This window comes from Pezoporus occidentalis, unplaced genomic scaffold, assembly GCF_034315485.1.
Source record: "Pezoporus occidentalis ecotype Australia unplaced genomic scaffold, CSIRO_AGI_Poc_V1 ctg249, whole genome shotgun sequence".
NCBI lineage: Eukaryota > Metazoa > Chordata > Aves > Psittaciformes > Psittacidae > Pezoporus > Pezoporus occidentalis.
Genome location: NW_026914383.1, coordinates 693,592 through 716,324, shown reverse-complemented (window position 1 = coordinate 716,324; position 22,733 = coordinate 693,592). Strand labels below are relative to the sequence as shown.

The 22,733-nt window shown below is 53.6% G+C and overlaps 1 protein-coding gene across 3 annotated transcripts; it reads right to left on the bottom strand.

The window, feature by feature from the left end:
* Nucleotides 1–191: 191 nt before the first annotated feature.
* Nucleotides 192–21,814, bottom strand: FHAD1 (forkhead associated phosphopeptide binding domain 1). 3 transcript variants are annotated; one of them, XM_062622838.1, is made up of 28 exons: nucleotides 21,435–21,807; nucleotides 20,969–21,175; nucleotides 18,663–18,933; nucleotides 17,327–17,412; nucleotides 16,863–17,078; nucleotides 16,431–16,554; nucleotides 15,495–15,625; nucleotides 13,727–13,792; nucleotides 13,254–13,358; nucleotides 12,771–12,878; nucleotides 11,727–11,801; nucleotides 11,233–11,385; nucleotides 10,077–10,263; nucleotides 8,499–8,569; nucleotides 8,119–8,256; nucleotides 7,462–7,569; nucleotides 7,173–7,262; nucleotides 6,719–6,944; nucleotides 6,166–6,247; nucleotides 5,927–6,042; nucleotides 5,262–5,421; nucleotides 4,829–4,934; nucleotides 2,847–2,982; nucleotides 2,189–2,316; nucleotides 1,903–1,986; nucleotides 1,202–1,422; nucleotides 806–986; nucleotides 192–714 (listed from the first exon to the last, which is right to left on the bottom strand). In XM_062622838.1, exons 1-28 carry the CDS (start codon nucleotides 21,531–21,533, stop codon nucleotides 610–612), a joined length of 3,780 nt encoding a protein of 1,259 aa, XP_062478822.1. In that variant the 5' UTR covers nucleotides 21,534–21,807; the 3' UTR covers nucleotides 192–609. The 3 variants fall into 3 exon arrangements, with proteins under 3 accessions (XP_062478822.1, XP_062478823.1, XP_062478824.1); XM_062622839.1 differs by having other exon boundaries at nucleotides 17,333–17,412; XM_062622840.1 differs by lacking the exons at nucleotides 192–714; nucleotides 806–986; nucleotides 1,202–1,422; nucleotides 1,903–1,986; nucleotides 2,189–2,316 and adding an exon at nucleotides 2,319–2,422 and having other exon boundaries at nucleotides 21,435–21,814.
* Nucleotides 21,815–22,733: the final 919 nt, after the last annotated feature.

Below are 22,733 nucleotides of genomic sequence, written 5' to 3'. Positions count from 1 at the left end.
TTCATGTTGCACTCCATCTCCTGCAGTGGGAATGCTGCTGTGCAGCTAAGCAGCAGGGCCCCAACCTCTTGGGATGGTCAGATGGACCACAGGATCTCAGGTGCCTGATGGATGCTGCATGAAGTGCAGGGGTTGGGTATCACATGGAGCATCCAGCTCTTTGCTTGGCATTTGCCCGGCTGGGGCTGCAGAAGAGCACAGCCACTTGCAGTACGCAGCAGCCAGACCCACCATGACTTCCTAATGGATCACAGGAGCTAGGGAAGCACATTCCAGTGGGCTCACAGCTTCTGCTGAGACAGCATATTGGGCTCCTTCACCTTCCTGGCTGCAGCAAGTACCCCATGAGGTGCCCCACAAGAGAGACATCCCCAGAGCTAACAACACTTGGCACCTTTCAGCCCTATGGATCTTCACCCCAATCCTCACTCTTCATTCACCAAGTGCCTCCCCAGTGCTCATTTCAGAGTGCAACATCAGGCATCTGCACCCATAAGGGGAGACATCTCCTGTGACAATGGACATTTCACACCCTCCTTACATCTTTTGTGCACCCCAAGAAGGCATCACACCTTCCCAACCTCTGCACAGCTCTGGATATCACCAGTGTCACCTCCCTTCTGCCTGCAGGGCTTGCCTTGGGCATCTTACCAACAGTGGAGTGTTCTGGCTGTGCCGTGCATCCCTCACCTTCCTCTGCCAGCACCACTGAGCCTGGAGGTGTTTGCTGGCCATCATGACCTGCCTTTGACCACTCAAGCACTGGGACCTTTGGCTCCAGTTGTCCTCATGGGTCCTTGCTCACCTGCTCCCGTGGTCTCCCCCTGTGCAGCTTGGCTGCTCGCTGCCTCTTCTCCTGGTTCAGCTGGAGCTGTGTCCTCTCCAGCGCCTCCTGCAGCAGAGCCTTCTCTTCCGCCTCCCTGTAGGCTTCCTCCTCCAGTTTGGACACCTCCTCCTGGCACCTCTGCAGGGATGCCTGGTTCAGCCTGTGCACAATGGGGGGGATAAGTTGTCACCTGCATCAGCCCCTCGAAGCCAGGCTCTGCCTGGGAGCAACAGCTTCCCAGCAAAACTGTATGATGCTGGTGTCCCTCCCAGGGCCATCCACCCTCCATGGCAGGATGCTCCAGAACATCAGAGCATCCAGGACTAGGTCTCACTCAGACCCATGGCTGGCAATGGCCACCTTGCCTCTCAGTACCTCAGCTGCTCCACTCTGCCCTCGTATTCTTTCAGCTTTTCCTCGTTTCTTTCCAGGCGACTCTTGAGGTTCCTGATCTTGTCACAGAGCAGCTCCAGGTCCTTCCGCCTCTGCAGCCCTGCTTTTCCCCTCTCCTCCGGAGGAAAGTGCCTCAAAGACTGCATTCCCGACAGTTCCTCCACCTTCATCAGGCTTCCCAGAGTACTGATTGCATCCAGGTACTGCAGGAAGAGCAGGGAGTGCATTATTTCCTTGCCCTGCCAACTCCTCCACTCTACTGCATCCCACCGTTCAGCCATCTGCTTCCATCCTGCCCAGCTCAGGAGATGCCAGTGTCACACAGGAAGCACCATTTCCTTCCCTGTGTTTCATTTCAGGGAGCGTTTCCCCTCTGTGAGCTTTGTCGAGTGCTCCTAAACCCACACCTGACTGTGGTTCCTTTGGGCTGTGTGCTTGGAGGCACTCAGGATGTGGCACACAGCAGTGCATCCCAGCTCCAGACCAGCCTGGGATTCAGCTCCGAGCTGCACAACTCTTTGGGGTTGGGTATTTTTCCTTTTTCAGGATGATCCATTTTCCCTGCTGGATGTTTTCCTGCCCTTTTCGGTGGGAAGAGACCCCCCCCTACTTACATCTGAGGTGTGTTTGCAGACCACCTACACTCTACAAGCACCACTTGAACATGTCCATCACTCACTCACCATCTTCTCACCAAAGTCTATCGTGTCGCCCATCTCCCAGCTCACTGCCCCCTGTGAGCCCCCATTAGGAACACAGCCAGGAACCTGCACAAACAGGGAAAGACCAATGGAGCCCATGGAATGCCTGGCCTTGGGTTGAGCATCTCACATGTTGCCAGATTTTCCATCTCCCCCTCTCAGCGTCTTTCTTAGGATATTAGAAAGCTGAATTCTCCCTGTTACAGAGAGCACTTTCCTGACTTAGCACCATAACCCAAGCACCATAAACCACAAACTGCCTCCTTACCTTGCTGGCCTTCAGATTTGGCCCTGACACGGGTGCGGGTTCCTTCTCATGACCTGTTCTCTGGACTACTTCCTCTGCTAAGCATTTTGTGAGGACCACCAGAGGCTCTGAACCCTTCATCGTGGCAGCTGGAGGTAAAAGAACAGCCACTGAGTTGTCCCACTCTCTGTATGGCATGCTGAGGCTTCATCTCTCAGCTGCTTTTGACGCTTGCCAGGTTTCCTCTTATGGTGACTGTGCATGGAGAGGTGCATGGGCTCTGGAGCTGAGCCTGCACCAGCTTTCCTTGCAGATATTGCTACTCCAGGGTTTGGCCACTGCTTTCCCCAGCCTGTTTTGCAGATGGGCTTTCAGAGCTCACACCACAAACAGCTCTTCTACTTCCAGCTTCTAATAAAGGTGGTGCTGCTTCACCATAGTGCTCTCAAGACAGGGATACAGAAAATGGAAATGGACTGAGAAAATGAGCTTGGGCATGCAGAAGATTCTCACAACATCCAGCACTTGCAAGACCTCAACACCCAGAGCTCAGCTCCTTTGGGTGAAAGCTGCTCTCACATTGAGCAGCGCAGCACCTGAGGGTGGGAATGGCCATGCACATCGCCAGGCACCTGCTGGCTTCCAAACCCCTCCTGCAGATGGATGCACCTTCCCCTACCTGAGGACTGCCTCTTCTCCAGCACCTTCACCCTCCCCCGGAGCTCAGCCAAGCCTTCCCGCTGGCGCTGGATCGTCTCCTCGTGCCTGAGGCCTCGGCATCTCCTGCCGAGGTCAGCCAAGTCCAGCACTGACTCCTGGAAGAGGCAGAGCAGCCGGCTCTCACTCACACTGATCTGGCTCAGCATGAGCTCAGCTTCGACCTGGCTGAAACACAGCCTTGCTGACAGGCACTGGTCACTCGGAGCATCTCATTCAGCACCCTTCTGGGTGGATTTGTGGGGATACAAGAGCAGCATCCGAGACCCCTTTCACACTGCTGAGCCAGCTGCACCCTGGTGGGGACATAAGCAGTGGAAATGCTCCAGAGAGCCAGGAGAGGGATGGTGCATAGCTCTGAGTGGCCATGGCAGCATTTTGCTCTTAGGCTGCGCCTTCACATTCCTCAATGCACTCTGCAGCTTGCATATATGAATGACCTCAGGCATTACTTGTTTTTAGACCAGACCCATGTATTTCATTTCTGGGCCTCTCACAACAGGAGAGACATTGAGGTGCTGGAGCGGGGCCAGAGAAGGGCACTGGAGCTGGTGCAGGGCCTGGAGCACAAGTGTGATGGGGAACGGCTGAGGGACCTGGGGGGTTCAGTCTGGAGAAGAGAAGGCTCAGGGGGGACCTGATCTCTGTCTACAAGTGCCTGACAGGAGGATGGAGCCAGGAGGGGATGGGCTCTGCTCCCAAGGAACAAGGGATGGGACAAGAGGAAACGGCCTCAAGCTGTCCCAGGGCAGGTTTAGATGGAGCTGAGGAACAGTTCCTTCCCCAGAGGGTGCTCAGGCATTGGAACAGGCTGCCCAGGGCAGGGATGCGGTTAGTGGTGGCCTTGGTAGTGCTGGGGTAATGATCCAACCTCATTGATTCTATGATTTCCCCATTCCAGCCCCATCTGGCTCACAGCACGATGACAAACATCCCAAAACCTGTGATGGGGCAGCCCCACACAGATACTGATGGCTGCAAACTGCCCATTCAGGTCTGGCTGCTGTTGCCTTTTGGTACTGCTCAGTGAGAAGTGGCTTATTCCTGAACCACAGCTTTGGCTGGGTCTCCAACAGTCCCCATCCCCACGTGCAGAACAGGACAGCGATACCTCCTGCTTGTCAGCTGGCTGTGAGTCACTGCTTGGCCCCCACACTGCAGCCTTCCCTGCTGGCACGCTATCTGCCACTGCTGTGGTACAGGATGTACGGTTCCTACAGTCCCTCCATCTGCTGCTGCAGAGCCTTTCTGTTCCTGCCTTCCCTAGCACCGGGGATGGCACCAATACAGCCAGCATCGACTGCTCAGCAAGGAAAGAAGAGGCAGCCCTTGCAGATCATTCCACATGCAGGCTGCTATTCCTTCTAATTGGCAATTATAGCACCATTAGCACACACACAACACTGCCTGGTTCCAAAGTGCTGTGCAAACATCAGCTCATCAGCCAGTAGCAAAGCTGCAGCATCTGCAGCCCTTGGCTAGGGAAAGGGTGGCCAGAGACCCTGCACGAGCTCTGAGCAGGCATGAGGCTGGCCATGGAGCTTATGGCTCTCTATAACTGCCTGACAGGAGGATGGAGCCAGGAGGGGCTGGGCTCTGCTCCCAAGGAACAAGGGATGGGACAAGAGGAAACGGCCTCAAGCTGCACCAGGGCAGGTTTAGATGGAGCTGAGGAACAATTCCTTCCCCAGAGGGTGCTCAGGCATTGGAACAGGCTGCCCGGGGCAGGGCTGCAGTCACCCTCCCTGCAAGTGTTCACACCCCGTGTAGATGAAGCCCTCAGTGGCATGGGTTAGTGGGGGCCTTGGCAGTGCTGGGGCATGGTTGGACTGGATGAGCTTAAAGGTCTTTTCCAACCTGGTTGATTCCATGATTCTGAGAAACACCATGCACTATGGATGCTCTCAGCAAACCCAGACCTCAGCAGCCTCTGTGTGCACTTACCTGCTTAGAAGCAACTTCTGCCTGTGCTGGTGTCCCAGGAGCAGCCTCTGGCTTCTTTGCCATTTCTTGAGCATCCTTCAGCTCCTTGCAGTGGGATTGGGCCTGCCTGTGCCAAGAGACAAGACCACTGTGGGACACCCTGACAGATGAAGGCTGCTCAAACAGCTTGCGGAGAGCAGCACCACCACTGACTACCATGGTGTGAGTGGGAACATTCACTTAGTTACAAGTGACTTAGTTACACGTCCACCAGCACGAGCTCTGCTAAAGCCCTGTTTCAGTTCACATGGCACTTCCATAGAGACAACATTGCTCCAATCCAGTGCTCTCACTCCCACATGCCTTTTGCATCTTGGGAGATACCTAAATGCCATCAGCTGCTGGGAAGCTACAGAACAGCATTTGCAAAGCACCCAGCCACAGCATCATGTACCTTAACTCCTCAGCGACTGCTTCCAGGGCTTGATCCTTCTTCTCCACCAGGCTGGACATCTGGGATAGCTTCTCTCGGAGCAGGTTCAATTCCTGCTCCTGGCATTTCAGCCGGGTCAGGCTCTGCTCCAGTTCCACCTTGTGCTCCTCACTCACCTCCCCTGGGATACAAGAGCTTTAGGGGTTTCTGGCTGTCTCATTGCCCAGCCCTGGGGAATCTGCAGTTCTTGGTGAAATGGATGTGTCCCCTTAGACCTTGCTCTACTAAATCACTGCACAGCCAGTCCCTTTGCATGGACATAGGCCAGAGCAATCACTTGCTATGACTGTTCCCTTTGGATTGCAGAACAACAGCCTCCCTAAAGCACATGGTGCCCACTGGGGAGTCCCAGGCAAGGCTTAGGATGACTTAGGCTCAAAGGAGCCCGCCAGTGGTGTTTCGAGAAAGATACCTCAGTTTTGCCCACCCCATCTCCACCTGATTACCTTCACCCACCATCACCACTATTGCTTAGCCAGGGACGGGGAGGAACTCACCAACCCGAAGGGGATGGACAACAACAGTGTTGCTTGAGGGTGGCAGCACCTATTTCCCATTATCTGCATGAGTCCACCTTGCTACTGCCCAGAAGAGGGATAGGAAGGTAGAAATCATGCTTCACCCACCTCTCAGGTCTGTCAGCCTGGCTCTGGTTTCTGCAAGCTCTTTGGTGAGCCCAGTGATGACAGCCTCCTTGGAGAGCAGCATGTTCTGTGCCATGACCAGCTCCTCCCTGAACTTCCTGAGGAAAGGAATCACAGACAAATAAGAGCTCAGGACAAGCTGCAGTCGTTCCCCTCAGCTCTCCTAAGCTCTCCTGGGGGTACCTGTTCTGAACAAGGCACCACCAGCAAGCGCTGCTTACCACAGACAGCTGTGAGACTCTGCTGCAGGACACAGCTCCAGCCAAGCCCCCGGTGGTGCCTGGCAAGTGTCACCCCGAAATCCTGCAGGACACAACAGCAATGCCAGTTACTTCTTCATAACACACACATTTGGCCTGCCTTGCTTCTGATAGACACATCTTTTCCTTCATGGGAAGAAGGAAAAGGAACATCAGATCCTCCTCCTTTGAAGACTGAGGAAGGTGGTTCTAACAGTGCTTAGACAGTTCCTCATATCCTTCCTTGGTCAGCATCTCTTCTGCCTGAGTGCAGCTGAAAGTCTCTTTGCTTTAGAGGGCAAAGAACCCTTCTCCAAGTGAGAAAGCCTTGTCTGTGACCACAGCATGCTATTGACAGTCCCCAAAGCCACAGACAGCAACTCCCTGTGAAACAGCTTCTTCAGGGACTTCACTGAGCTCGCTCTGCCACAGGCAAACCTCAGATCAATATCATACACAACGCTTTCCATAGCAGCAAACGTACTGCTCCCTCTCTATCAGTTTCACATTAACCAAGTGCAGATGCTGCAGCTACCTTTCATTTTCTCCACAAGTGCTGTGTGCTCCTCCTCCAGGGTCTTCTGCTGCTCCTTGGCCTCCAGCAGCCTCTCCTCTAAAGCCACAATTGTCAGTGCGTGCTGCTTACTCTGCTCCTTGTATTCCTCTATTTCTCCCTGCAGTTTCTGTCTCTGTAACTCAATCTCCTCGTGAAGGGTCCTGAGCTGCTCGTCTTGTGCCAGCACCCGCTGGTGTAACACCATCTAGGAAACAAGGATGAGTGATGCTGGTTGGAAGCACTGCACGTGTTTTCCTTCGGGATCATGATCCGCACCATCTCTCCTGGCTAGTGGTCAGAAAGACAGAGGGAAGGGAAGGATATCAGGGAAGGGGGAGGCTGCAGTGCCCTGCAACCGGGGACCGGAGAAGCCTTCTTCACTGAAAGCACATCCAGCCAAGTCCTCTGCCTGCACACAGGGTGTTGAACCTACCTCTCGCACTGTGGTTTCCTCCAGCTTCTGCACAGCTTCTTGCAGCTTGCAGTCAGCAGCCTCCTGCTCCTTTGACTTTCTCTCTATAGCCTACACGAGGAGATGAGCAGCAATGAAGGTACCAAGCTTGCAGGGAGCCACCTTTCTCTCTGAAGATATGCACTGAGGTGTATTTGGAGAGGGAGGGAGCCCACAGTCCACTGATGGCCCAGCATGCTGCAGAGCACTTTCAGATGTGCTCACTCCAAGGGTGAGCAGTTCTGCTTTACCTTCCATGCAGGCCACTGACCTCAGCCATGCTCCTCAGGTGGCTCTCCAGGTCTTGGATCTTCTTCTGTTCTTCCTCCAGGGATTGTTTGTACTTGCTCTTCTCCTGGGTGACTGCGCTCTCCAGGAGCTGGGAATTGACAGCCCACAGTTCCAGGATAGGAAAATAACACACATCATTAGGGAAAAGACCCGGACTCCAAGGAATAAAGCAGCCAGGAGGGTCCCTGCTCCAGGGCAGGGACAAGTTATGGGGGAAAAGCTCAGCAGGGCACAAGGCAACACAATGAGGGAGAGGATGAGGAAAAGGCGAAGCAGAGGTGAAGGAGGAGCCACTTGGCTGCTCCTTACCCACCTCCTTAGAGAACTTGACACTGGGAAACAGCAACTCCAGAGGCAACAGACGCAAAAGCACGTTAGAAACCGTCTTAAAGACACCACAACACGCTGTCCCCATTCCATTTACTTGCACTGCATTCACTACAGACAACGCAATGCCTTCCCAAGCTCAAGGATCTGGATGGTGCTCCTTGCTTTCTGCTCTTTCCCAGTGCTTCCTTTGGTCTCGTGGGACTGCATCCAGACAACTTGAGGCTAAAGACTTCCTCTTGCTAGGCAACACTATTACAGACATCTATTCTAGCAGTCATTTTCCTAAGACAAACCATTGCCCCCGTACCTCCTTGCTCTCCTTGTCCTTCTCCAGCAGAATGTGCTTGATTTTTAGCTGTAGCACTTGCTCATGTTTCGCTTCCAGCTGCTTTGTGTGCTCCTGCAGCAAAGCTGCCTGTGACTCCTGGGCCTTCTCTAATTGTGCCTACAGGGATACAGCAGATACCGAGGTGTGACAGCAAGCACCTTAGGAGCAGGGCAAGACATAAGCCTCCTGCTTGTTCACTCACAAACAGTTCCATACAGGGATATACTGTCCATCCTTGCCCTCTTAGGGATACCAACACTGACATCTGGCTCCATCTTCACCCTTCCCCTGCATTTACTGCAGACCCAGAGACCTCAGATATTCAGAAGTCACCTTGGTTTATGGACATGTGTCTGTACCTGTAGTGTCTGATTCCTCTGGGCAGTTTCCTGACTGGTTTCCACCAACGTCCCAAGAGCAGCCAACAGCCCTGCAAGAGCCAATGGAGTCTCACTGTACAAGGTGCTCACACAGCCCATGAGTAGCTCCTGGAGCATCCTCTGAGGCCTGGGGATGCTGCTTGTCCCCTTACAAAAATCACTTTGGCCACTGCTGGCCCTCAATCCCCTCACCTGGTGGTGGAGGTCCATAGACAGCAGGTAGAAGGGACCACCACTAACTTCCCACACAGTCATTCCCTGTGCTCATTGGGATACCCAGGAAACACACTGGACCTAGGTTTCCCTCCCAGGCTAGGGCAGTGGATGTGCTGGTGTCAGAGAGACCCATGGGCAGCAGTTATGCCTTGCACCCAGTGACCAGTCCGGAGCCCCTCATAGCCCCTTGCTCTGGGATTCAGGCTCAGAGACCCCCTTGGAAAGGCTCCTGGGGCCAGCTGAGGGTTTCCCTGCTTTACTTACGGAGCTGCAGCACATTCCCACCCCTGGAGATGGCTGCTATTGCCGAGACATGGCTAGAAGGCAGCTGCTCAGAGCCCTTGTTCCTGTCACCCACCCTGCTGCATCACCCCATCTTCTTTATGGCCGGCACTTCTGCAAGAGCCAAGCCTCGCTCGCTGCTGCACAATGCCCCTGGTGCTATCATCACCACCCTGGTACCCACAGTGGGCTCACAGCTCCTCCTGCACCCTCAGCAATGGAACACCACCCAGCTCCACCCCACTGCCACCAGCACGTGGGGCTCTGCACCCCTGTGCAGTAGCACTGTGACAGTGATGCTGCCATGGGAGCAATGCTCGCTGTCCCACGCTACTTTCAGAGGCATCACTGATCTGCTGAGAGACAACATAGCACAACGTGGGGGACAGACACAGATCTGTGCTGGGGGGGGTGTGGGGTGTGTGCTCAGGATTGGAACAGGCTGCCCAAGGCAGTGGTGGAATCACTGTCCCTGGAAGTGTTCCCATTCCCTCAGTGCCATGGGTTAGCGGTGGCCTTTGCAGTGCTGGGATAAAAGTTGGACTGGATTTAAAGTTCTTTCCCTCCCACGGCTGCTGTGTTTTCCATGCACCATTCACCTAACAAACTATGCAACTGCTCTGCCAAACCCCACAACAGAGGCAGCCCAGGAAGGGGAAGACAAAGCAATGTGGAACCTCGAGACAAGGGTTCAGATCTCTGCCAGCACAAGTGTTTCCCATATACCACTAAGGCAAATCCCACTTTGATGGCATAACCATGATGTCAATAGATGGGGTTTGCCCATGCAGACATTGCACCTCACAGACAACCCCTCCAGAGCCCTGTGGGGGTAGGTCACACCAAGCTGGGTGACAGTGCTGCAGAGGTAGGCAATAGGAGCGTGCGCGCTGCCTGAGCAGGCTTCTTAGTTGCCCAAATTGCCTGAGACTGGCACCAGCTTGGGGGCCTGGCACCCCCAAGCTCAGCTCACACTGGACTCTCTCTCCTTCATAGAGGCTATGGAGGACATCCCACCTGGAGCAGGTTTGTTCCCAGGGACAGCAGCAGGACACAGACCTTTGTGCAGGTCCATCCCCACACCAGCCAGGAGCTGCTCTGCTGCCTCCAACCAGGACAGGAGCACACGTGCCATTTCCACCGCTGCCACCCCAATGGTGGAGATGGAGGGATCCAGGCACACTGCTTCCAGCTTCCCCAGCTCCCCTCGCAGGCTGGCGCTGCTGCAGGACCTGCTCAGGTGAGCCTGGAACAAATGCACCCAGTGACCAAGGTGGATCAATGGGCTGCTGGGGCTTGGCAATGAACACAACAGCCCTGAAAAGCCCTGGGTACAGCCATGTGAACACTTCTGTGTGACACCCCATGGGGTGATATGGGCTGGTTAATGAGGAAAAGAACATGACCCAGCTTCACTGCGCTGGCCTGCACCCCCAGAGCATGAGCAGCAGGTCAGAGAGGGGATCCTGCCCCTCTGCTCTGCTCTTGTGAGACCTCACTTGCAGCACTGTGTGCAGTTCTGGTGCCCTCAGCATCAGGAGGACATGGAGCTGTTGGAGCAAGTCCAGAGGAGGCCACGGTTTGGGAGGTACCTCCTATATGAAGACAGGCTGAAAACACTGGGGCTGTTCAGCCTGGAGAAGAGAAGCTGCGTGGAGACCTCAGAGCAGCTTCCAGGGTCTGAAGGGGACTACAAGGATGCTGCAGAGGGACTCTTCATCAGGGACAGGACAAGGGGTGATGGGTTCAAACTAAAACAGGGGAAGTTGGGGTTGGAGATAAGGCAGAAGCTCTTCCCTGTGAGGGTGCTGAGGCGCTGGCACAGGGTGCCCAGAGAAGCTGTGGCTGCCCCATCCCTGGCAGTGTTCAAGGCCAGGTTGGACACAGGGGCTTGGAGCAAGCTGCTCCAGTGGAAGGGGTCCCTGCCCGTGGCAGGGGCTGGAGCTGGATGATCTTAAGATCCCTTCAAAACCATTCTGTGCTATCCTTGGTGGGAATGACTCCCAGCAGGCTCAGGAGCAGAGACGCTTCTGCAACACCTCATGTTTCTTTCCAGCTTGCACTTTTGGGGCTTCATTCTCACGGATATGGATTGCTGCAAACTGACTGGTGCCCAGACACGGCCTCCCTTTTCTCTGACCCATACTCAGGCCAAGAAAACTGCCCTGTGTTGCTCATCTCCTGCCAGTTGATCACCAAGATTGAACAGGCTGACCTGGAGCTCCTGAAGGCACTTCTGGAACACCTCGGCGTTTGCAGACACTTCCTTTTCCTTTGCAAGCCTGGAGCTGATTTCCTCTTGCAGACACTTCTCTCTCTCATTACTTTGTTGGCTCTCGTCACAAACCTGTCTGACCTTCTCTATCACCTGGCAAAGCAGAAGGAAGAGGAGAACAAGGCACTACATTAACACCCTTTCCACCTGAAGGACATAGATTGTCCCAGCAGGCAGCAGCTGGGGCTTGCTGCACACTCTTTGCCATGTCAGAGCCCTGGTAGAGCCCACTGACCCAAACCAAGCTGGGAGCACAAAAAGGATCCTATCTCCTTTGTACCACAGAGCAGTGTTGTTAACCTGGGATAGCTGTGGAACAACCTATGACCTGGAGAGGCTTGGACACTACTAATATACATAACAGGCACCATGACTGTCTCAAGCCATGCCAGGCTTTGAAGGCACCATCTCCATGCACTGGCATCCAAACTCACCTGCTGCTCTGTGATGGCTTTTCCTGCTGCTGCTGGACAACAGACTCGCATCACTTGGGTCTTGAAGGACTCCAGCTGCAGCAGAGATCAACACAGGGGAACAGAAATCACTGATCACTTCTCTCTGCTGATCCGCTCTGCCCAACCCATCAATGCCAAGGGTGTCCCGGTGTCTGCCATTTCCAACAGGAGGCCCCATGCAGGTTCCTGCCCTCCTCCAGACATCCCTTGACAATGTCCTGAATGTCTCCTGCTGTCCTTCTACTGCTCTGGGAGGATTCCCATGGCAGAGGACTGGTGCACACCGCACAGGACAGAGCGCCTGTGCCAGGCGGGTACTCCATCCCACTTTCCAGTAGGGATTTCCCATGGCTGACACTTATTTCCTCCTCTGAAACAGCCAGGGCAGGCAGAGGATGCCACCCCCAGCCTCTCTGCAGGAGATGACAACAACCATTCCCACCAGCTTAGTGCTTTATGTATTATGCTTTATGCATTGCAGCTGGTGCTCCCATAGCCATCCATCCCTGTGCTAACCCACATGGCAGACCCAAAAGCCTCCATCAGCCCTTGGGCTCTGCTCTGCACAAACCCCAGGGTTATTTTCCGGATGTGTGATCAAACTTCTCAGAGCTTTTTGGGCCTCTCAGGGAGTGCGATTCCTAACAGATTCCAGCTAACAGGACTCCACACTGGGGAGGTGGCATCTCCTTCTTGCGTGAAGCACAGCTTTATCCTGGGGATGTAGCAGGATGTTACTCTGCAAAGGGCTGCCTCTGCAGAGGCACAGAGGAGGGTTTGCATAGGTCCTGGACAGGAGAACTGTGATTACACATAGTACAGTGCATTTCTGTATCCTATTACAGCTTCTACACAAATCCTGTGGATAAGCCTGCCACGCTGCATCTGACCACAACTAAGCCCTGTGCCAGGGTTTGGTGCTCAGGACTCTATACCTTTGCCTGCACCGGAGCACAGTGACCTTCCCTGTTTGTAACCCCATGGTTTTGCTGCTGCTGCTCCCATCCCTGCTCCCATCCCTACCTGCTGCTTGGCCCGTGCCAGGTCGGCTCGCAGCAGGCGCTCCCTGCGCCCCATCTCCTGCAGCTGCAAAGCTTGCCTGGCTCCGGCTTCCCTCAGCTCCTCCTCAGCCTGCAGCAACGAGAGCATTTGCACATCAAAGCAATACCTTGGAATCGCATCCTGAGGACTCCTGCCCCAGCTGCACACTGCTCACATCAGCCGGCTCCAAGCGTGGCTTTGCAATACCAGCGTAGCAGCAGCAACCCTTTCGCAGGGGGTGGGTTTGTGGCATCAGACCCTTAAAGCCACTTTTCCTCTTTGGACATCATCCATCCTCAACTTTCTACCCTATGGTCTGCTGCCCGAGCTAGCTCCTCCCAGTGGGGTCTGTGGAAGAGCTCTACGCGCTTGGATCCAGTCTCCATACATCCTGCATTCCCAGGGCTTGCTGCTATCCCACACGACACGTGTGCTCCACCACACACCTCACATCCAGGCTGTTACCTTGGCTTTCTCAGCCAGCTGGCTTCGGATGCTCTCCTGCTCAATGCAGTACTTCCGGATTTCCCCCTGCAGCCTCTCCAGGTCATGTTCCAGCTCCCTGATGCGCTGCAAGAGTCCCATGATGGTGAGGGTCTCACCAGAGAGGCTGGGCATTGCCTCTTGGCAGGACTTGAACCAGTAAGCCATACATTTTCCCCATCCATCCCATTTGTGTGCTCTGGAATTTCCTTCTTGCCTATATTTACTTTGGTTTGATCAACTTTCCAGTAGAATTCCACCCTTCTTTCTGACTGCACCCGCCTGCATTGCAATCCAGTGCTATGATTAATGCTTCTCCAGTTCATTATGAACTTTCTCTTACAGGAACCAGATTCAAAACACCTCCCTTAAAATGCCCAGTTAATTATTCCCTGGATGATGCTTTCCTGCAGTTCTCCTGTGTGCTCCATCACTCCAAATGAATTCAGACTCACATTCTGGCATGCCATTACTTCCCGATCTCCGAGTTCCTGCTTCATTTCCTCTCGGATTCTAGAGCACTGGAATGAATGGCAACACAGGAAAACACCTTCAGGGCAGGCAGATACTGCAGCAAATGTCAACAGATACTTGAGTGCTAAAGCCAAGCTCCGTGCTTAGATCTTAATGGAATGGCCAAGTGCCCTTGATGGGGCCATCAAGGCATCAGAGCACAAGAGTATCCATGCCTGGAACTGCCTATATGAAACCATCACCATTAAAGCATCACCTGGTTGAGAGGAGGAGAAACATCTGCAGGGCATAGCTGACAGGGAGAAATTACTCTGGCCTTAGAAGCGGTAGAAGAGGGACAGGGGGAAGGATGCAGGAAAACAAATGCTACCTCAGAACATCCATAGCAGAACATGACATTAACAGACATTTCCAGGCTGATCACTGTGTCAGAATATGCTTGGCAGCTCGGCAGTCAAGGAATCTGTGCTCTGTTCTGCCTGCCCGGAGCACCCTCTCCTGCAAGCCTGTGTGTGCAGCTCCTGTCTAACTGGATGTTCCTGCATCCACAGAGCAGGGGAAAATGCAGAGGGATGCTCTGGGACATGCTCCCTGCCTCAATACAAGCAGCCTGGGCCACCAGAGCAGGATGCTTACCTGGGAGACGTGGTCCCCCTCCTGCACAGAACAGCTCAAGCGCTTAGAGAACCATTGAAAGGTTTTGGGTTGGAAGGCACCTTAAAGCCCATCCAGTTCCAACCCCTGCCACGGGCAGGGACCCCTTCCACTAGAGCAGCTTGCTCCAAGCCCCTGTGTCCAACCTGCCCTTGAACACTGCCAGGGATGGGGCAGCCACAGCTTCTCTGGGCACCCTGTGCCAGCGCCTCAGCACCCTCACAGGGAAGAGCTTCTGCCTAAGAGCTCATCTCAATCTCCCCTCTGGCAGGTTAAAGCCATTCCCCTTGGCCTGTCCCTACAGGCCCTTCTCCAAAGCCCCTCTCTGGGTTCCTTGTAGCTCCTTTAGGTTCTGTGTCCAAAGAAGTTGAGGATATCACACTCTGACCACACTGCACTCAGGGTGACTGAGTCTTGAATAGAGATCTAGGACCCAGACAACTCATCCTGCTGGGAGCAATTTATCTGCTTCAAAGGACCTTACATTTGACTATGAGCTGCCTAAGCAGAGTGGGGCTAGTCTGGGGACCCAGCAACATCCACCTATGGTCATGTCAAGCTCATGTGAAATGAAAAGAGCATATCATCCCCTTGCCACCAGTTAAAGTGCTGCTCCTCAGCAAAGCAGGGCACATCATTCATCTTTGGAGCACCGCTCTACACTCATTACGCAGATGCTGCAGCTCTGCCAGCTGAGGAGGGAGCTGCAAACACAGAGAAACAACCTGCTGTGTTTAAAGGGGGAAAACAGGCTGGGCCACAGGGAGCCACATGAAGGGGTTTCCATGGCTCCTCAGGAGGATCTTGGCACAAGCACTTCAGGAGTACAAACAGCTACTGTGCTCACAGGAATCCAGGGCACACAGCACCTGAATGCAGAACAAGGAGAGGGATTCAGCTGGGGAAGGTGACACTGCTCTGTGTCCCCATCACAGCAGAGCCAGAGGTACAGCTCTGCACCCTCCACGTGCACACAGCCAGGACCCTTGGGTTACAACTGCCCTAAAAAATATCCACTCCAGCTGCTACAACAGGGAGAAGTGTGACCCTTCTCAGCTTTCCCGTGTTAACCCCTATGTGAGTCACGCTGTCAACCTTGGCAGAAAGCATTGCCAGCTGATTGTCCTTTGCTCTGGTCTCCTTCTTCACTTTCTCAACCTCTTGCTGGAGTTGCTGGATTTTCTGCTCCTTCCCAGCAATCTCCCTTTGCAGGCTGCTCACTAGGCCTGGGAGAACACAGAACATAGGTTACCCAAGAGCATCCCTGCCAAAACCCCTGAGCATCCGTCCTCCCTCCTCAACAACCATCCACCTTGGGAAGCGGGTCCAGGTTTTGGCATGCTGTGTTGGACATTGCTCTTTGACTAGCTAACTAGTTAGTCAAAGAGTCACTGACAAGTTCCCTGGGGCCTCACAGCACATACTCCCAGAGGGATGAGCAGCTTCTAGGGATTAGTGTTTGCTGCTTGGCTGTATCAGATCCATGTCTCTGACGCCTCCTCCCTGCCAAGAGCCCATACTGCTCCCTTACCTCCACCAGGGCAACCAGGCAGAACACTTCTGATTCTGATCTGAATACATTACAAAAGCCAATGCTTTGTGCACCAACTGCATTCCTCGTGCCTGATAAAGGCAGGGATAGAAGCCATCGGGAAAGGCTTCTGGTTTGGGGTGGCCTTTGCAGCCACATGAAGGTCCACAGCAGCTTGGGGGTCAGGTCTCCCCACCAGTGTGCATGGCAGCCCTTGAACAGCGTCACTTTCAGCCTCCCCTGATCACCACATGAGGCTGTTTTCCCCTACCAGGGTGCTTGGTCCCATCACTCCCTGCCCATGATGCCCACCGTGTCCCTTGCTCCAGGGGCACTTGTCACATCAGACACCATCCACAACTCCCACCGAGCTTCAGGACTCAGAAACCAGGTCAGAAGACTTCTGTGGGTCACTATAAATCATTTGCCAGTGCTCACTCATTATCAAGAGCCAGTCCCAAACGGCTTCATGCTCCTCCCGAGCCCCAAGGACATGATACCTGTAGTCAAAGCGTGGTCTCGCTTCAACTTCTCGCTTTCCTTCCGCAGCCTCCTAATCTCCAGGTCTCTTTCATGGAGGGAATGGCTGAAAACCTGGCTCGAGCCTTTCTCTAGGCTGTTGATCTGCAAAACACAGATTTGCCCATGTTCCCTGGCAGGCCATTTTCTACCTGATATCCAGGCTTCCAGGTCTGATGGGCTACTCTTCAGCATCTCTGAGTAACTCTCAGCAGTCACTGCTTCAGATAGGGTCACCTTAGATTCAGTCCAGAGAAAGGGAAGCTGCTGGGAAGACAGGCACCACACAGTATCACACCTCGGTGCAGCCACAGCAGAGTTGCCAACAGCAACCCAGAATTCCATCACCTTTCCTCTGCCAGGCACCTGCTTTCAGCAAAAGCTCCTCTTCACAACAGGGTGTTATTCAGTACCTGTTCCCTCAAGGTTCTGATCAGCTCTGCTTTGGCTTCCAGCTCTTGGTCAAAGGCAAGCAGCTTCTGGGTCAGCTCCACCTCGTTCCTTGCCACCACCTGAGCCAAGGTCTTTGCCATCGCTGCAATCTCCTCCTGCAGATCTCTTATTGCTGCATCTTTCTGCTTCGATTCTGTTTCCAAACCAGAGAGGGGACCCATCTCCTCCTTCTCACCCTGTGGGGAGATTAAGGGTGCCATCTGCCAGCCTGGAGCTACCACAACACCAGCAGGGACCAACTCCTGGCCACCAACCACATGAGACCTGCTCGCCCTGGCTGTGCCCACATCCTCTATCCACACATCAGTCCCCATCCAGGAAAGCAGACTCTGCAGGGACTCGTGATTGGACACACAACCATTGGGCAAGGTTCTGCCAAGGACCAGGACAGGGTCAGCATCCCTCACACCTTCCCCAGCATCACCTTCACCTTCTCTTCTGTATCCTGAGCTCCCAGGGAAGGGGCTCTCCCCACGCCGCTCACACCATCACTCAAGACGCTGGTTGAGACTGGAAAAGAGCAAATGTGATGCCAACAAAGATCAGCATGAGCAGGCAGAAGTAATGCTTCTTGCAGCATCACTCTCACTAGTCTCAAAACTACTGTAAAGCAGTGACTAGTTTACACTTTTGGGTCACAACCAGCAGAGAAACCAACTATTTGGCACTAAAAAGACAGAATGCAAACAGTCTGCACAATAGCAAGGCATAATACACCTCTGGGAACCAAAAATGCCTCAAAGGCAGCAGCTTCATTTCTGTACCTTCACTGCAGGTTCAAGTTCTGCCTGTGCACACACCTTTAGTGATGCTGCTGGGACTCCACAGTGCTCTGGAGCACCAGTGGTACTTCAATATACCACAATTGACTTTGTATCCATAGAATCCCAGCCTGGTTTGGGTTGGAAGGGACCTCGAAGCTCCTCCAGCTCCAACCCCTGCCACGGGCAGGGACCCCTTCCACTAGAGCAGCTTGCTCCAAGCCCCTGTGTCCAACCTGGCCTTGAACACTGCCAGGGAAGGGGCAGCCACAGCTTCTCTGGGCACCCTGTGCCAGCACCCTCACAGGGAAGAGCTTCTGCCTAAGAGCTCATCTCAGTCTCCCCTCTGTCAGGTTAAAGCCATTCCCCTTGGCCTGTCCCTACAGGCCCTTGTCCCAAGCCCCTCTCCAGGTTTTTAGCAGATTTCTTGTATTACTTCTGACTCTTCAAAAGACTCAACCCTAAACCAGGAAAACCACTGGACTCTGTATGAAGCCATAACAAACTCCATGTGCAGCAAAAGCTTTGTTCTCCAGCTGCACTCTTCCCTCACTCCCTGCCTCTGCTCCGTCACCATTTCATACTTGATTTTCAGAAGCATATCAACTACAGACCTAGTTTAAAGCTCCAGCACTCAAGACAGCCAGAAACTGTGCTTCAAAGTAGACAAAAACACCACTTCAATCAGGAGACAGAAATAGGTGCATGAATCACCAGTGCAGAGAGAGTTAGTCATCACACATGAGGAAAAAGGAAGAGGAAAAGTCCCTCTCAGCCGGAGGTGCAATGGCATTCCCCTTTGCATGTCACAGCTCGTTGCCTAACCAACCCAAATGCCACCTAGTGCCACATCATGGATCTCCACTGGACAAGGACTCACACCCAGGAGCTGTCAACGCTCGGATCACAACTGCCACCACTCACATCAACTCCACTCAACATTAAGCTGCTCAGAGAGGACATCAGGCTATAAACCACCATGGTTGCATCGGGGAGTACCTGCCCTCACTGCTGAGGCCCTGCTGAAAGCATCCAGTGAGACAGTGGTGGCCATGCTCCGAGCCCATGCACTCCTGGGTGGCTTCCACAGCAGTGGATGGGACACGCGGCCGGTAGCTCTGGGAGCCCATCTGCCTGGAGAGCCAGGGGGATGCTGCCGCTGCAGCAAGGGGAGCTGGGCAGGAGATGTAGGAGTCGAGGGCTTGGGCTCTGCAACCACCTGGACCTGCCCAGTCCACCCTGTGCAATGCTTCCTGGGGAGATCAGACACCTATGGCGGAAAAAGACAGTGTTATCAGCAAGGGTCTGCGAACGTTATCAGGCCTAAACCCAGGCACAGATCTGAGGCGAAGCAGAATTTTAGTCCTTTCCCATTTCCATTCCCCAAGGGTCAGATTTAGCTCAGGAAGCCCAAATGCTTTGCTGGAATGCAACTGAAATACTGGGCTTTGCTGCTTTTGGATCTCTTCCCTTCCTCTCTTGAGCTGACAACCATAATTGTCCACATCATTTGCAGAACCTGGAAGCCCTCATTCCACACCTCTCCTGGCTCACAGCTCCTACCCTGCCATTTCTCCAATTTTCTGTGCTGATCTAAAGCTTCTTGTGGCACTCCTACCTTGCCATTGCATTTATCAGCCCTTACACAGGGCCTTGCATGCTGCTATTTGCTGTCCTCCTTATGAGCAGAGCTTCCACCACCAAGGTCTCTTACATTGCTTACATGCAGCCTTCAATTACAAAGGCTGAACATGGCCTTGGACCTGGCCTGGAGGCAGAATTCCATCACCCAGCTCTTCTCCCACTACTCCAGCACCTGCAATGCCCCTGTGGGCACTTGTTCTGTGCTCCAGGGTACCGCAGGGATGTGACTCCTCTCTGGGTGCTGCTCATCTTCACAACACTGTGAGTTCCTCTCACGCTGCTGAGAATGAGAGAGACCTCCCTGTGTCAGAACCACAAAGGCTTCACAGGGTGCAGTGCTGAGGTGATGCACTCTGCAGTCAGCAGGGTCAGGCTTCAAAGCTATTTCACCAGAAAAAGATCACAAAGCCACAGCAATGCAGAAGTACCCCCAGGGCTTCCTCTGTGTCACTGTTCAGAACTACTGGTCTGTGTGCATCCGACACACATGCTGTCAGAGATTCAAGTGCTCCCTCCTCCAGCACTAACCAGTTTCACCCAACCAGGGCTGGCACCCCACTGCCCTGGCTTCATCCTGCAGCTGAGCATCTTCTACAGCTCTCTTGGCCAGCTCTGGGGGCAGGAGGTCTGTTTGCTGGGCTGGGATTCTCTCTGAGACCTCCAAAACTGCATATCTGGATGTACACAGGCTCCAAGTGAGTTTTCGCTGCTGGGAGACCAGGCTCCATGACTCCTCACTACCAGGCACGTGACACACACATATTCTTGGGCTCTTATTATCTATTTTCTTGGCTTCCTCAAGAGCCCAGATAATAAAACCAACACTGGAACTCACCAATCCTTAACTGTTTCATAACCCAAAGGCTCAACAACCTCCACAGACAGTTATTTTCCTGGAGATTGGAAACTGCCACTGCGTTCGATCACGTTCTGTCCCAGCTGACAGCTGCTTTGCAATCTCTTGCATGCCAAAGTCGCTGTGATGCCTTGGCCCTGCTGCACAGACCATGATAGCTCCAGTTACACGTGCTGCTGCCAAGCAAAGCGTCCATCAGGGCTGGACCTTTTCACTTGCTCTAAAGGTCTGATCTGAAGCTCACCTCCTCTGTCAGTAAGCAGCTTTTGAGGAGACATAAAATGCAAATAGAGGGGGAAAAAGAAAAAAAAAAAAGACATTTTCCAGACCTATGCTTGCTCATGTCCAGCTTCCAGTTGGGAATCTGCTCCCTTTTCCTTTTCCCTAATAACCTGCCTGAGTTTCTTCAGCAGAGGGAGCTCAAGCTTTTCATTCCTCCCCTTCCATCTTTTTCCAAGGATCAGGGAATCCCAACCTGGTTTGTGTTTGAAGGGACCTTAAAGTTCATCCATCTCCAACCCCTGCCACTGGCAGGGACCCCTTCCACTAGAGCAGCTTGCTCCAAGCCCCTGTGTCCAACCTGCCCTTGAACACTGCCAGGGATGGGGCAGCCACAGCTTCTCTGGGCACCCTGTGCCAGCGCCTCAGCACCCTCACAGGGAAGAGCTTCTGCCTTATCTCCAACCTGAACCTCCCCTGTTCCAGTCTGAACCCATCACCCCTTGTCCTATCTCTACAGGCCCTGATAAACCAGACAAGCCTGGGAGCCTGCTCCTGCTCCCTGGGCAGCAGCTCTCATCCTTACCTGGGCAGCCCCATCCACCACGAGCTCGAAGGCTGCTCCCCCCTTGCCGAAGCGCAGGACATCACCTGGGCTCACTCTGACAGCTGCATTTTGGACCTGGCAGCCGTTGATGAAGGTGCCATGGGGGGAGTTGAGGTCCTGAAGGCAGAAACTGTTGTCCGAGGCAGTGAATTCGAGGGCTGCGTGATGCTGGGCTACACCTGCAGACTGGCAACCAAGGGAAACATGATGGAATGCAGCTCTGCTCTGGTTACTGATTTGCAATATCCCCTCTTCCTGCTGGATATCCAGCATAGGCAGGCTAGAAGCCCTTATTCTTTGCACTGATGACCACAGTGCAGACAATCATAGAATGGTTTGGGTTGGAAAGGACTTAAATCATCCAGTTCCAACCCCTGCCATGGGCATCCCGCTCCCTGCTTCCAAATCAGCACTCATTTACACCACTCAGCTGCCTTGCCCCTACCTGCAGGACGATGTCGGACCCTTCGTGCCGACCGATGATCGTGGTGTGTGGTTTCAGCTGAAAACACCCCTCTGAGCTCCTCAGGAAGGCTCTCATCATCCAGCCCCTTCACCTTGCATGAAAACCAGCTCCTCCTTCAGCGATCCCCATCCAACACGCACAGCTGAGCACGGAACTTCTTCACCACGTTACACACCAGAAATCACACGAAATCACCCCAAAGGCAGCCCTGCTCCCAGCTGGCCAGAGCCTCTCAGTAGCCTTGGAAACCTCAGCCGCGCCGGAGCCGCTGCTTCCGGGGTGTGTTTGCTCTTTGTTTTGGTTGAGGTGGATTTTTCCTCCTCCTTTTCCCAAGCAACCGACCCAGCAGCACAACACAGCTCCGCGCGGACACACATCACAGACCTCCCGGGGGGCACAGCCTGGCAGGACACTGTTAGTCCTGCTCCCCGCTTTTATTTATTCGTTATTAATTGCCAGGTTGGACACAGGGGCTTGGAGCAAGCTGCTCCAGTGGAAGGGGTCCCTGCCCATGGCAGGGGTTGGAGCTGGAGGAGCTTTAAGGTCCCTTCCAACACAAACCAGTCTATGGTTCTTGTGCATGCATGCACAAGCAGGTCTTGGAATAGAGGGGAGCTGCACTCGAAACACATGCAGGAGAACAGTGAGTCCTGTAAGATTTTACTATGCTTCATTTTGAGGCAGAAGCAGCAGGTTTTACACAGAGCTCTGCAAACCGTACTTGAGCACACGCCTCAATGTTGGCTGCCACTACCAGCATTTTCGTCCCTTAATCTCCTTCCAAGTGTTTTGCCTTCAATAGAGCAGCTGAGGTTTTCCAGCCCCAGTCCAGCTGGAGCATAACACTATGTGTTTCCTCAGTTGCATTAATACCAGGTCTGCCCATCTTGTGGGCTGACATGGAAAACAAGTTACCTTCCAGAGATACTGATCCAAGATCTACGTGCAACCTTCCACGCTACATGGGGAAGTACATCCATTTCTCACCTACCAGCATGGGTCTTTGGGAGCACTCACACTTCTCAGCATCCCACATCTCCCTCTGCTTTCCAAATACCAAAGGACAAGTATGCAAGAGGCAGGAGATGCTCATTAGCCATTTGGGCATTTTTGGCATAATGACTGCATTAGTCACGGCCTGTTTCACTGCAGTCACTGCACTTCACACCAGTTTTCCAGCTCTTTTCCTACACGAGACATTGGGAAAGATGCTGCTTGTGCCGGTCAGTTTCATTCAACAGGACTTTCTGGAAAAGAAGCTCGCTGAAACCAATGACT